At 37.0% G+C, this 14,486-nt stretch overlaps 1 protein-coding gene across 2 annotated transcripts; it reads left to right on the top strand.

The window, feature by feature from the left end:
- Positions 1 to 839: 839 nt before the first annotated feature.
- LOC141599666 (monooxygenase 2-like) lies at positions 840 to 3,836 on the top strand. 2 transcript variants are annotated; one of them, XM_074419765.1, is made up of 5 exons: positions 840 to 1,149; positions 1,784 to 1,852; positions 1,970 to 2,135; positions 2,204 to 2,432; positions 3,097 to 3,836. In XM_074419765.1, exons 1-5 carry the CDS (start codon positions 938 to 940, stop codon positions 3,687 to 3,689), a joined length of 1,269 nt encoding a protein of 422 aa, XP_074275866.1. In that variant the 5' UTR covers positions 840 to 937; the 3' UTR covers positions 3,690 to 3,836. The 2 variants fall into 2 exon arrangements, with proteins under 2 accessions (XP_074275866.1, XP_074275857.1); XM_074419756.1 differs by having other exon boundaries at positions 862 to 1,149; positions 1,967 to 2,135.
- The last annotated feature ends 10,650 nt before the right edge of the window (positions 3,837 to 14,486 follow it).

Raw genomic sequence — 14,486 nt, 5'->3', positions numbered from 1 at the left:
TGTTCTTGATGGTCTTCAAGCTGCACGGGATAGAGGGCATCGAAGTCTGGTGGTGGAAAGCGATTGTTTACAGGTGGTGGATATGTTGCGGGAACGAAAGCAAGGAAGGAGCATCCTCTCGCAAGTTATAGACGACATTTTAGATCTTTGTACTGATTTTGATTCTGTTTTATGGTCTTATACATCTAGAGTGAACAATTGTGTAGCGCACGCTTTAGCGCATCTTACGCCTCGGGTTGTTGGTAGCTCGACTTGGGCGAATGTTTTACCTTCTGTCGCAAACAATGCTGTAATGTTTGATCGATCGTTATTAATTTAATACCCTTGCGGGTGTTTTCCTCAAAAAAAAAAAAAAAAATTTCATAGAAATTTAGTTTCATGTGGTGAATCAAACAAAACAAGTCCTTATTAGAGTGATGAATTAGTATTCTCTAATTATGGAATTTGTTTACATTTATTTTCACTCTCAACGCCAAGAAACAATATTAATATTGTATACAAAATGACTTTTTAACTCTCTTTTACTTCTCGTTATTTTTAAACTTTTTATATTTTAGTAACTCTCTATTTTAAAACTTAACTATTATTATGTCATGCCTTGTGTCTGTTACAATTTTCCAAGTAAAAAATATACTTGTAGGGGTTCATGTGCACAAGATTAGAAAGACCTAAATAATAAAATGCAAAATGAATTGACTATAAAGAGAGAATCATAGACAAGACATTAATCACGTGATCCTAATAATATATGCTCCTAAATGGAATGATCTATTTGCCAATTGCAGTTATTTTTCTATATTTTATGGACTTATGGTACCATGATACGTCATGTAACTAATATGACAAGTAAAGCTAATCAATACGGCAATACCATATATAAATATAAATATATAATTAGAATCGTAACATAGCAGTTAAATTGCCTTGAAAAATAAAAATGGAAGAAATAGTGATAGTAGGAGGAGGAATAGGGGGACTAGCAACGGCACTCGCTCTACATCGAATGGGATTGAAGAGTTTGGTGTTGGAAACCTCGGATAGTCTGAGATGCTCTGGCTTTGCTATGGCGATGTGGAGCAATGCTTGGATTGCTTTGGATGCTCTTGGTGTTGCCGATTCTCTCCGTCAACATCATACTCAAATTCTCGAGTTAGTACTTTTATTGCATATAAGTTTACATCATTTGCAATATAGATCTCGAGTGTAGGACTGTAGTAACGACCTTTAGTAAGTTGTCTCGCTTATTATTGAGCTAACTCGTTTGATCTACACACGGTTTTCAAAAGTTATCAGGGGTTGGATCATTAACCCCTAAACTCACAATTATAAAAAGATGCAATCACGCAATGTTAGGAGTAATATATTTGGGGTTGTAATTCAAATCGTATAAAAATACTCCTGTTTTATTCCATTCCACTTAAAATCATAACATTTGTAAGTCTTTCCATTTTGGTCATTTGTTTACTTATTCTATTTTTGAGTGTCTTATCTATTTATTTAACTTTCTATATTGCAAAGTTTTTAAGTAAACAATAATCGGGACGGAGGGAGTATGTTAGATCACATATAGGCCTGGGCCGCATCCGTTAAGGAGGAGAGAGTGTCCACCTTACAAGTCTAAAAAGGTTCCATCCCAAAACCAATTGACAATGAGAGTAGTAGCTCTTTAATTTATGAAGTAGATTACACTTCTCTCTTTCTCCGATATGGGAGACCTAACATGTGATTCTTCACATCGTATATATTTTGAGATTTGTTGTTAACTTGAGTTGCATAATTGTAGGATGGTTTGGCTCTCAACAAACACAGGGCGCCAAATTTCAAGGACTTCACTGAACAGTAAAAGAAGAAAGTAAGTACAACTCTTCTTGTTGTTGTTGTTGGACAATTTTAACACTCGATTTTCCGTCTTATTGCGAGATTGAGTTGGTTCTTATAATAATTTCTTGGATCATTTTTATGAAAGTAGTGGTTCCTATGAAGCACGCTTTGTGGAGAGGAAAGCCATTTTAGAAGCCATTGCGAAAGAGCTTCCCAAAGATTATATAATGTTTTCGACAAAGGTCGATTATATTGAAGATATGGGTTATTTCAAAATGTTGCATCTTGCCAATGGCTCTACCCTTACAACCAAGGTAATAACATTAATGTTATTTATCGGGTGTTACATACTCCGTATATAAACTTATTTTTGTCAATATAGGTGTTGATCGGTGCAGATGGAGTAAATTCAGTAGTAGCGAGATGGTTAAGATTTAAGAAGCCCCGTTTTGATGGAAGGTGGTCTATAAGGGGATTTGCACATTTTACCGGAATTCATAAGCTCGAGCCTGTATTTCTACAATGCATAGGCAATGGAGTTCGATTCGGAATTGTTCCTTGCGATGACACAAGTGTATACTGGTTTTATATATGGCCACCATCTGATCAAGGTTTGTTCATATGAAGTGTTGCTTTTAACTGAAAATTTGGTGATTCATATATGAGTCTCATAAGCCATGAAATTAAGGGTTCAATTCTCACCCATGACATATTGCGTTCATCTGAACCCCCCAAAAAAAACATATCAAATTCCACAAAGTTTATAAATTATATTATAGTAATCAAATTATTTAGGAGAGATTATGTAGAAACAAATTATCCAAATGGTAAGCTTGTCTTTTTCTACATCCAATTTTTTTAGTCTCTTTCAACTAAACTCGCTAAGTCACATACTCCCTCCAATTTCCTATTATCTTCCCTCTTTCTTTTTTCATACAAGTTTGATTATCTTCCCCCTTTCCTTTTTTAGTAAATTTCATTCATTTTTTATTAATTTATCTCTCCTAAAAAATCAACAACTCCCATTACTTTATCTATTCTTTATTCATCATTTATTCTTTAGTATTTTCTCTCACCTATAAATTTCACAACTTACAATACTTTATTCTACTTTATTCCTTCTTTCTTCCCCTTTCTTAATTTTTGTGCCCAAAAGAAAGGGGAAGATATAAGGAAATAGGAGGGAGTAGTATTTTTTTCGTGTAAATAATTGAGTAGCTCACCGACTTTGCCTCGCGCGGCCTAATTTTTATTGCCCTTTATTTGTCATGACAGAGAAAGGATTGAAAGGCAATCAAGCAATGATGAAGCAGTTTGTGTTAAGTAATCTCAAACGTGTTCCTCCAAAGATACTCGAAATCATAGACAAAACTAAAGATGAAGATGTCCTGTTTTCGCCATTAAGCTTAAGGCCGCCATGGGAACTATTTTGGGGAAATATAAGCAAAGATAATGTTTGTGTCGTGGGTGATGCATTTCATCCGATGACACCCGACCTTGGTCAAGGAGGTTGCTCGTCCTTGGAAGATGCAATCGTCCTTGCCAAATATATCGGTCAAGCCAAGTTACAAGGTTGTGCGGATACAAATAAGTCGCAATTACAAGACGATTATGTACTAATCAAAGATGCATTAGGCAAATATGCACAAGAGCGAAGATGGAGAGTTATCGAATTAACTACTACGGCTTTTATTGTTGGAAATATACAACAAAGTTGCGGAAAATTGACGAGCTTATTAAGAGAACATGTTTTGGCATCCTTCTTAGCGAAGGTGATGGTTAACAAAGGTGATTACGATTGTGGGAAGCTTCTGTTTGAGAATATGGAGAAGAAGTTCAATCTTGACGATCGCATTAATCATGATTAATGTGAAGCTCTTACATATACTCTTATAGTTAATTGGTAGACCTATCAAACGTGTCGGGCGGGTCGGATCCAAGGTCCGATCAGAATATCAGAAGTTTAATCTTGATAATTATACAAGTCGTGACTAATGAGAAATTCTATGTATTCTTAATTATTTGTGTATGTGACTGTCAAAGTGTCTGCAGTCACAAATTCTGGAATGAGACAATCTCTCACACGTGAACCATTCAGTTATTATTACCAATAAAAAGATTGATTTTTATACAAATAGAGCGTCTTATAATATAAGACCGTCTCACATAATAATTCAAGGTCTACCGTTTATTTTTCATATTTTCCAAGAATCAACCCATATAGTGAGTTTACAATTTATTGTTATAAGATTCTACTATGAATCATGACTAGATGAAGCAAAAAATGGAATTGTTACTAAATTATTACTTAGAAAATATTATTGATGAGAGTAATTCTCTTATTACAAAGATGTAGAATTATTACTTCTTGTGTGAGTATACATAGACTATGAATAATAACCAATCTAACTAAACTTTTGTATATACTCAAATACTCAATAGCCCCTCCTCAAGCTGAAATCGAATAAAAGATCAAACCAAGTTTGTTAGCAAAAAAACTTATGTTGTTCAGTCCCCAATGCCTTGATCATAATATCTGACTGAACATGATGAGTCTTCAAAAATACTCTTGTTGCTTATCCCTTATAAAATGGCACTCTATGCTCAAGTGTTTTGTTCGTTCATGAAAAACAAGATTGAGTGAGATTTGCTATGCAACTTTATTATCACAGAAAAGAAAAATAGGTTTTGGCACTTTCACTTTCAAACCCCGTAACAGCCTATCTAGCCATACCATGCATCTTAGAATTATATGACATGGACCTATATTCTGATTCAGTGGAACTCTTACTCACTGAAGGTTGTTTCTTACTTTTCCATGACACTAATTGTAACACCCCCATACTCCAAGTGCCTTACTAGGACCACTCAGGTATAAGGATACTACCATCTCGGTTACCCGAGGCATGATAATCATAAGACAATGAAGAAACTTACTTTATTAAATAAGTTTAAGTGATTACATAACAAAACCAACTGTAAGCAAAATACAACTGTTCTCAAACTATAAACCAACTGAAAGGAACTGTCCTAACAAACACAGCGGAAGACTAAAGACTCTGATATGTGATGACTCCATCCCCAGCTAGATCCCACGCGTATCCAAGATATACCTGCCAAGCAACTGCTCACCATCCCCGAATGGATCACCACAGTTTTTAAAACATTTAAACGGGGTCAGTACTAATCACACAATTCAATATATCAAAAAATAAGATAACCAGACAGCTTAACGTCACACACACACTCAATCACACCAATCCCAACAATCTCAATCATCGTTGTCCACCTAGGAGGACCAGCCCCGCCGATGGGGGACCGCAGCCGTACCCACCAAATCCCCGCTCTTCACAATGAGTGAATTCCCTGTTCATTAATGTGCACATCCCCTTCCGAGGCGGGTTCCACGAAGGGCGAAACTAGGGCGTGAAGCCACTCCCGCAAGTGACTCCACTCAGCCGAGAACGCATCTCGAGAACCATAGACAACCAATCACAATCACAATATCCACAACCGTCTTTATCTATCAACAATGTACAATCACAATCACAACCGTCACAATACAATTACTATATCAAACAATCAATCTCAACACATCAACAATCATCCCATTATGGGACTAATATCGAGTAGAAATCCTACCGGTAAGCACACAATCGACGGTCTCTCTCATCACGAGCCAAAAAGCTTCCTCTATGAAACCTCCTCCTATCATACGACATATAAATGCTACCGAATCATATACTATACAAAAACCCCCAAATCCCTTAATTAGGGTTTAACCAAAATAAAGGAAATACAACAAAAAGGGTACATAGATCTTACCCTCGACGCAAGGAATTCAACGGTATAACCAACGACGCGAATTGACCTTCCAAACTCCGGGGATTGCTAATTATGCGATTAGAATGAAGAACTTGCTTGCTTTCTCTCTTAAACAGTAATTTAGGTTTTGCAAAAGTGATTTAGAATAATGACGATAAAGCTTATATACCTTAATCGCGTAATTAACAAAACCCGAGAAAACTCCCCGTAAAACCGGACACTCGATCGAGTACCCGAGATACTCGATCGAGTACCCCCTTACTCGATCGAGTACCCACGTTACTCGATCGAGTACCCAACAGGTCAGAAACTATTTTAAAACGCAACTCACCCTTACTCGACAGAGTAAGGCCTACTCGATAGAGTACCCAAAGACTTATAAATACGGAGTATTACAGTCTTCCCTCCTTAAAAAGAACTTCGTCCCCGAAGTTCAACCCATACATAAAAACAACCATACTGACTCGACCAAGACACCACAACTTAGCTAAGGACTCAAGAACTCGACCGAACATAGAACATGAACTCTTAACACCCACTCCACCAACTATGTTTACTTCCACAACATGACTCACTATGTCGTATCTACCACATATATATCTCTCACGACACCAACTCCATACATAACCAACTACCCTCCTCTAATGCTGCTAGCTCCATAATATCATCAACTATCAAATACAATATCAAGACACTCATAGACATCAAACGGAATGTTACATTCTACCACCCTTAAAAAGGAACTTTGTCCTCGAAGTTTACTCACACTCGTAACCTCGTCATCCAACTGTCAACACTAGTGAAATATTCTCACACTCCTAAACATCACGCTACTACAAGCACGGCCATGGCCTTTAATAAAATCACTCACAACACGAATCGATCTTTTATTCCACATCAAGACTCAACTTCCGAATATATTACCATATGTGCAACCATCAAAATCTGTTTTATCGCATCCTACTCCACTTAAGACAAATGTTACGTCATCGTAACTCACTAATACCAAACCATATCTATATCTCATTACCTTCTGTACCACCACATGTCAAAGATAACCGTCTATAAACCACACACTCACCAATCTTATATCCAAGGCTCCCATACATAAACATTTCTCATTCCTCAACTCATTCGGCATAGCACCTAACCTATAGCATAAACTCGTAGCAAATCACCATACCCACTCTTCATTATTACTGCCAAACAACATACCTCTCTATGTAAGGCACTTATCTCCCAGAAGCATAACTCACGATCCGCACTCGTTACGTACACGCACACTAGATCCTCAAATTATTTCTTTCATTACCGCAAAACTCAAACACAACTTAACATGACACGAATTCCCCCAACACCCTACACTCACTGTCTCAACAAAAGATTATGAACTACCTGCCGCTTTCAGATCATTACAACACATGTTCCACGAATCATTTTCCATTACCATGTCTACCGATGTTTCATCTGAAAACAAGATCAAAATTATCAGAATAACCTCTCACAACCGTGTCCCATCAACAGAATATCACTATATCATGACAACAACGAAAACATATACAACTCTATTTCATATCATGCTCTACCTCATTCCCAACTTAACATGGTAAAGAAAACATCAATAAACACAACAACTGTCTATCTGCACAAACTGGAACTCGCAGGGAGCAACATCAAACAAAAAAAAAATCTATGTATAACTGGTATGTACTTTCGAAACTCGAATCATAATCATCCTGCTTACTCCACCACAACCGGTGACGGCATCACAACACCGCCACCAACAGCCACACCGTAGTGCGAAAATACCCGCATCACAGCACTATGTACCGTGCCCGGATCACCACCCGAGGCACCACAACCACACCGATAGACATCACAACTGCATACAATTCCCATAAACACTGACTCAGCATGACTTCTCAGACAAGAAAAACTTACTCAAATCCACTTTATTAAATCACCACGCAACATATTATATGGATAAACAGATAAGCATCTCATGAACAACATCTCTACCATTTCACAGAATACACATGTGTTATTAATACACATAAAATTATAACTAGCCATATCAAATCAATCAAATTATTACCTTTTTGGATATCATTCAATTAAATTACCGTGTCCAACATATATATATATATATATATATATATATATATATATATATATATATATATATTACAGAACATTCATAAAACAACTTTATAATTATCACACCATACCATTTCTTGTGAGGTCAGAACCTCACACAAACATTTACACACATCATAGACCCGTAATCACAACCAACTAGTCAATCCTGACCACGTAAGTTACCACTCGATAAAGGTTACCTGTCGCCCGAGTTTAACTCATATGCCCCTCATAACATATTCCCCCATTCGCACAACCATCACTTCCTGCCAAATATAGCCATACCTTTACTATTCAACTATTAGCATCCGCCTCATCTAACCACATCTTATACCCTCTCACAATCATACACAACAATCAGGTCCCTACCAAATCAACCTCGTTAGAATTGATACCTTTCTAATATACCATCACTCTTAACCACTAGTGATAACACCACCATGCCACCACTGCTCGTATATCAAACCTCTTACACTCGTATCAAAATAACATGGTTTTTCTCCTATTTTTGGTTAACATTCCAAATAACGAACATCAAACCCATCCACAAAATTACATCAACATTATTCCCAATACTATCTTATTTGTATTGTCATCCAACCCTCCACCAAATATCTCGTATCGTGACAATACTCCACCAACTTCTTACTCCCTTAATTCCTCGAAACTCATTATCAATCATGTCGTCCTGAAACTCCTATATAACCTTTAGCTAACATCCTCGTGATACTATCACACATTTCGATGATTCCTTACCTTTATATCACATAACTCCGGTGAACATATTCCTCAGCTTACTTTTATCCTTCTTTTCTCTTTACACTCAATAATACCAATTAATAGTTCAACTCCTTATTCCTTCTAGCTAACTCTTTAGAATTCCAGTTACCCCTTCGTTGCTCCAAAACTCAAATTCCATTATTTTCTACCGACATCCTCTCACTCTTTCTTACCATGGATATTCTCTTATTATGCTATCACTCACACTTGCCACTAATCTATCCATAGAATCAACGTTTAATGTTCAAACAATTGCATCTCCCCCCCTTTTTTTTTTACATCTCTAGAAATCAGAATTCATTTAATACCGTTAATTACCCAAGGAAATCACACAGTAGTTTCATCTTTTAATAAACCAAACCTCCCAAACTCACTCACCGTAAACAAATACACCTCGCGACATGTCTCCACAAAGTTCACTATATTTTACTCTTCTCAACCCCTTTAAACGAACTTTCACTACATATATCCATAACCCACACGAGTCCTAACCACTTCCCTCCAAAATTCTTTACACATCTCAAGCTGCCACTATCCACATCCTTAGTTTCACTCTTTTATTCTCACGTTCATTATACTCACATCATCCCTTACCCATATTCACTTACTTTTACATTACTCAACACACAATCATATCACTCATCCCGTCTCGCAAAACGTGCGCCTTGCCTCAATAAACTATACCAATCTTCCTTTTCTTTTTCCACCATCTATCATAATCACATATAACTCATGTCCTCCCCACCGAACTCATACTCATCATAAGTGCCACTCTTTACATCATAAGATTGGGTAACTTACGCTTCAGGACCAACACATACGTGAAACAATGCATAAAGAAGTAATACAACACCTTTGAATTAAACATAATATGCAACGAATGTCAAAAGATAAACAGATGACCCGAAACACGCATATGACCTGCACAAACCCCACTCGATCGAGTACCAGAACCTACTCGATCGAGTGCCCAACATGCTCGATCGAGTGCCCCGACTCCAGAATCCAAACAGACCTTCTGATCTCTGACTTACTCGACCGAGTAGCCCGGCTACTCGATCGAGTGACCCCATACTCGATCGAGTGCCCGAGGTACTCGATCGAGTGCCCAAAAACACGATTCTGGTCAAAATAACGACAAATACCCACTCGATCGAATCAAACCCACTCGATCGAGTCAAACCCACTCGATCGAGTCATGCAGACTCGTGAATACTACCCGCATGTTATCTCACATACCCCAACGTACTATGCATTCATTATTATTTCAACATTATAATTACAACTACGCATGCAAATCTGCGCGACTCCTCATACAATCAACAAAATAATCTACTTCATGTTATCAAGTGCCACGTTGTAAACAACCATCATGCTTTTCATCCAATTCGATATACAAACACATATCTTTGAATCCCTATTCTTCATGTTACTACTTACCAAAAGCCAAACATTACCATTTATCATGCTCATATAACATTCAACTTATCAATCATGTACTACCCGCAAGTTTTAATTTTATAACTTTGCATAACACAAATCACACCCATGCATTACCAATCCTACTTCCATGTTGCTAATACAACAACATTACAACTCCACTTCATCACATAAACACTTTCATAATCAAGAAATTCATATCCTTATGAAATTGCCACTTCATCTTTTCCAATCAATTCATCTAGTTCAATCACATACTTCATCTAACAAGCGCATATGATACGATAGTAGACAATTATACGAACCTAATACATAGCTTTACGCAAACAAAACTACGAAAACAAATCTTATCACACCCCCTAACCACATGTTAGTAGGATTGCCTCATTATAAATCATTCGTCCTGCAACATCATTATTCATCACACATCCTCATATACGAACTACTTTCTTTTTCTACCATATCATTCATCATTCTCATATACTTTTCCAACGATTCCAACCAACATGTAAACCAACTATCATGCAACATGCTTTCAACAAACCATATACAAAATCACATCGTCACCATCTTTATCCACATTCCCCATTCTCCACAATCATACATTCACTGGTTCATACCACACATTACTATATAGATACACAATACACAAGGTAAACACATAGCGATCCCGACTCATATCCCAAGGTGACCGGTTCAAAATTGTAGGGCGAGTTCGCGACTTTAGGACGTCTCCCAAGTCTTTGCATTAGCTCCTACAACCTTTACCCCGGGTTCATTTTAATTGACTCCCTATATTCATTGGATTTATTGGTTACAGGTTTCAGGATCGTCTCTCTGATACCATTTGTAACACCCCCATACTCCAAGTGCCTTACCAGGACCACTCAGGTATAAGGATATTACCATCTCGGTTACCCGAGGCATGATAATCATAAGACAATGAAGAAACTTACTTTATTAAATAAGTTTAAGTGATTACATAACAAAACCAACTGTAAGCAAAATACAACTGTTCTCAAACTATAAACCAACTGAAAGGAACTATCCAAACAAACACAGCGGAAGACTAAAGACTCTGATATGTGATGACTCCATCCCCAACTAGATCCCACGCGTATCCAAGATATACCTGCCAAGCAACTGCTCACCACCCCCGAATGGATCACCACAGTTTTTAAAACATTTAAACGAGGTCAGTACTAATCACACAATTCAATATATCAACAATAAGATAACCAGACAGCTTAACGTCACACACACACTCAATCACACCAATCCCAACAATCTCAATCATCGACTGTCCACTGGACCAGCCCTGCCAGTGGGGGACCGCAGCCGTACCCACCAAATCCCCGCTCTTCACAATGAGTGAATTCCCTGTTCATTAATGTGCACATCCCCTTCCGTGGCGGGTTCCACGAAGGGCGAAACTAGGGCGTGAAGCCACTCCCGCAAGTGACTCCACTCAGCCGAGAACGCATCTCGAGAACCATAGACAACCAATCACAATCACAATATCCACAACCGTCTTTATCTATCAACAATGTACAATCACAATCACAACCGTCACAATACAATTACTATATCAAACAATCAATCTCAACACATCAACAATCATCCCATTATGGGACTAATACTGAGTAGGAAATCCTACCGGGTAAGCACACAATCAGACGGTCTCTACTGCTGAGCCAAAAAGCTTCCTCTATGAAACCTCCTCATATCATACGACATATAAATGCTACCGAATCATATACTATACAAAAACCCCCAAATCCCTTAATTAGGGTTTAACCAAAATAAAGGAAATACAACAAAAAGGGTACATAGATCTTACCCTCGACGCAAGGAATTCAACGGTATAACCAACGACGCGAACTGACCTTCCAAACTCCGGGGATTGCTAATTATGCGATTAGAATGAAGAACTTGCTTGCTTTCTCTCTTAAACAGTAATTTAGGTTTTGCAAAAGTGATTTAGAATAATGACGATAAAGCTTATATACCTTAATCACGTAATTAACAAAACCCGAGAAAACTCCCCGTAAAACCGGACACTCGATCGAGTACCCGAGATACTCGATCGAGTACCCCCTTACTCGATCGAGTATCCACGTTACTCGATCGAGTACCCAACAGGCCAGAAACTATTTTAAAACGCAACTCACCCTTACTCGACAGAGTAAGGCCTACTCGATAGAGTACCCAAAGACTTATAAATACGGAGTATTACACTAATGACTGACAAAGAAAATTACAGTAACCTCAAAGGGATCTATAAGTGTAAGCACACTGCCCTCAATCTGCATCACTAAATGCAGATAATGTCAAGTTAGACTTTAACACTATAAAACATCCCTATGTTGATGGCTGTCTTAAGGTACTTAATGAATCGTAAACCTACATTCAGATGAGACACTTTAAGCTCACTTAAAAACTGTCTGAGATGTTGTACTACTATATATGAAATGTCTGGCCTATATATTTTTAAGTACAACAATCTTCCTACAAGCCCCATGTACTGATCAGGCTGCTGTAATAGTTCACCATCATCAATAGAAAGCTTTAAACCTCTGGTCATAGGAAATGCAACAGAACTACAATTTTACATCTTCATATCTTTGATAATATCAAGAATATATTTTCTTTGATTAATGAGGGTGCATTTATCACTTTTGAATATTTCCAAGCCAAGGAAATACCTTTCATATCCAAGATCCTTTATTGTTAAAGCCGAATGTAACCCACTATTTACTGTGATAATATTTGCTTCTGAAATGTCAGTAATTGACACATCATCCACATATACTAATGCAATGGTGAATGCCTGACTACTGACTCTCATCATCCACATATACTAAAGCAAATGCTTAGTTAACTCTTTGTTCCATTGTCTAGATGCTTGCTTGGGGCCATATAATGACCTTTGAAGCTTATAAACTTTACCATGAATAATACTTTACCCTGCATGAGGTCTCATGTACACCTCTTTCTCTATATAACCATGCAAAAAAGCATTATTATTGCCTAATTGATAAATATGTGTAACACCCCCTTCTTACCTAGCGAAGGTAAGAAGGAGCTGTATTCGAATTATAATTAAGTAACATTTTATATAAATAACATGTTTAGTGAATTACATAATGAATAAATGGATAGTACAAGTGATTGCTATACATGACTACTACTACTACTACTACTACTACTACTACTACTACTACTACTACTACTACTACTACTACTACTACTACTACGTCTACACCAGCTACCATACGACTAAGCAACTCGACTCCAACTCCGTGTCTCGGCCTCAGATCCCGTGCGCTATCAAATGCAAACCTTTACTCAAGCTGCTCCCCATATGATCAAAAATATCATATCACTACTACAAATACATGCTATAACAACGGTCAAAAACCGTTGTTGTATAAAAAAGCGGACGTTGTTAAAGCGTCCGTTGTAAAAGGTTTTAACAACGGTTGGTTTTCTTAAGAAAACCGTTGTTAAAAATATTAACAACGGTTTTAAGTATAAAAACCCGTTGTGGAAAGTGTGACTCAATTTTGGGGGGAAAGTTATAACAACGGGTTTTAATATACAAAACCGTTGTTATAACTAAAGACAACGGGTTGTTTGTAAATAGCCGTTGTTGTTTGTTCTTAAAAAATAAAAAAAAATTAAATTAAATATTACTAGATGCATGCATAATTACGGCCCGTTAGAATTCCGATGCATGCATTATTACTGACATCACTGTACATATGAACGGATAATATGGAATGAGAAGGGTTAGTAATAAGATTTGAAGCAGCATTGAGAGATATGATGATGATTATGGCACAACTTCCTAACATATATATTAATTAAAAAACAACTCAACCCACACATTGCTTAGTATAAATACATTGCATTATCTTAACTAACATTTCCATTATCTCAATATATACATCTCCAAACCCTAACAGCTAAAACAAACTCTACTTAATCTTTCAAAACAAACTCCAAAAACTCCAACAAAATGAATGATTTCATCCTTAAGACTCTTACCATGATCGAGAACAACAACAGCTTCATCCACCGGTTCCTCTATATTGAGGAAAGTTTCAGGAGCTACCTTGCGGATGCTCGATCCGCACTGAAGCACGCCAAAGAAGATGGCTTGACGGAGCAAAGAAGAGATTGCGCAGCTATATGACGATATAGCAACTGCTTAACGGAACCTCCAAATAGCCAAGGAGGAGAGGACGGATACGATAGAGCAGAATAAGATCCTCTATGAAAATATAAGAATTGCATTTTTATATATGTAATTTTTTTTTTAATTTATGCATTTATAAATATATATATATATATATATATATATATATATATATATATATATATATTAATTATGTTTATCTTGCTTCTTCATCTTGCTTCTTCATTGTTTTACTAACCAATTATGCAAATAATACTTAAAAAAATAACATAATGGTCGA

The sequence above is a fragment of the Silene latifolia genome, chromosome 1, assembly GCF_048544455.1.
Source record: "Silene latifolia isolate original U9 population chromosome 1, ASM4854445v1, whole genome shotgun sequence".
In the NCBI taxonomy this organism is placed as follows: Eukaryota; Viridiplantae; Streptophyta; class Magnoliopsida; order Caryophyllales; family Caryophyllaceae; genus Silene; species Silene latifolia.
This window is presented reverse-complemented; position numbering and strand designations above follow the sequence as displayed.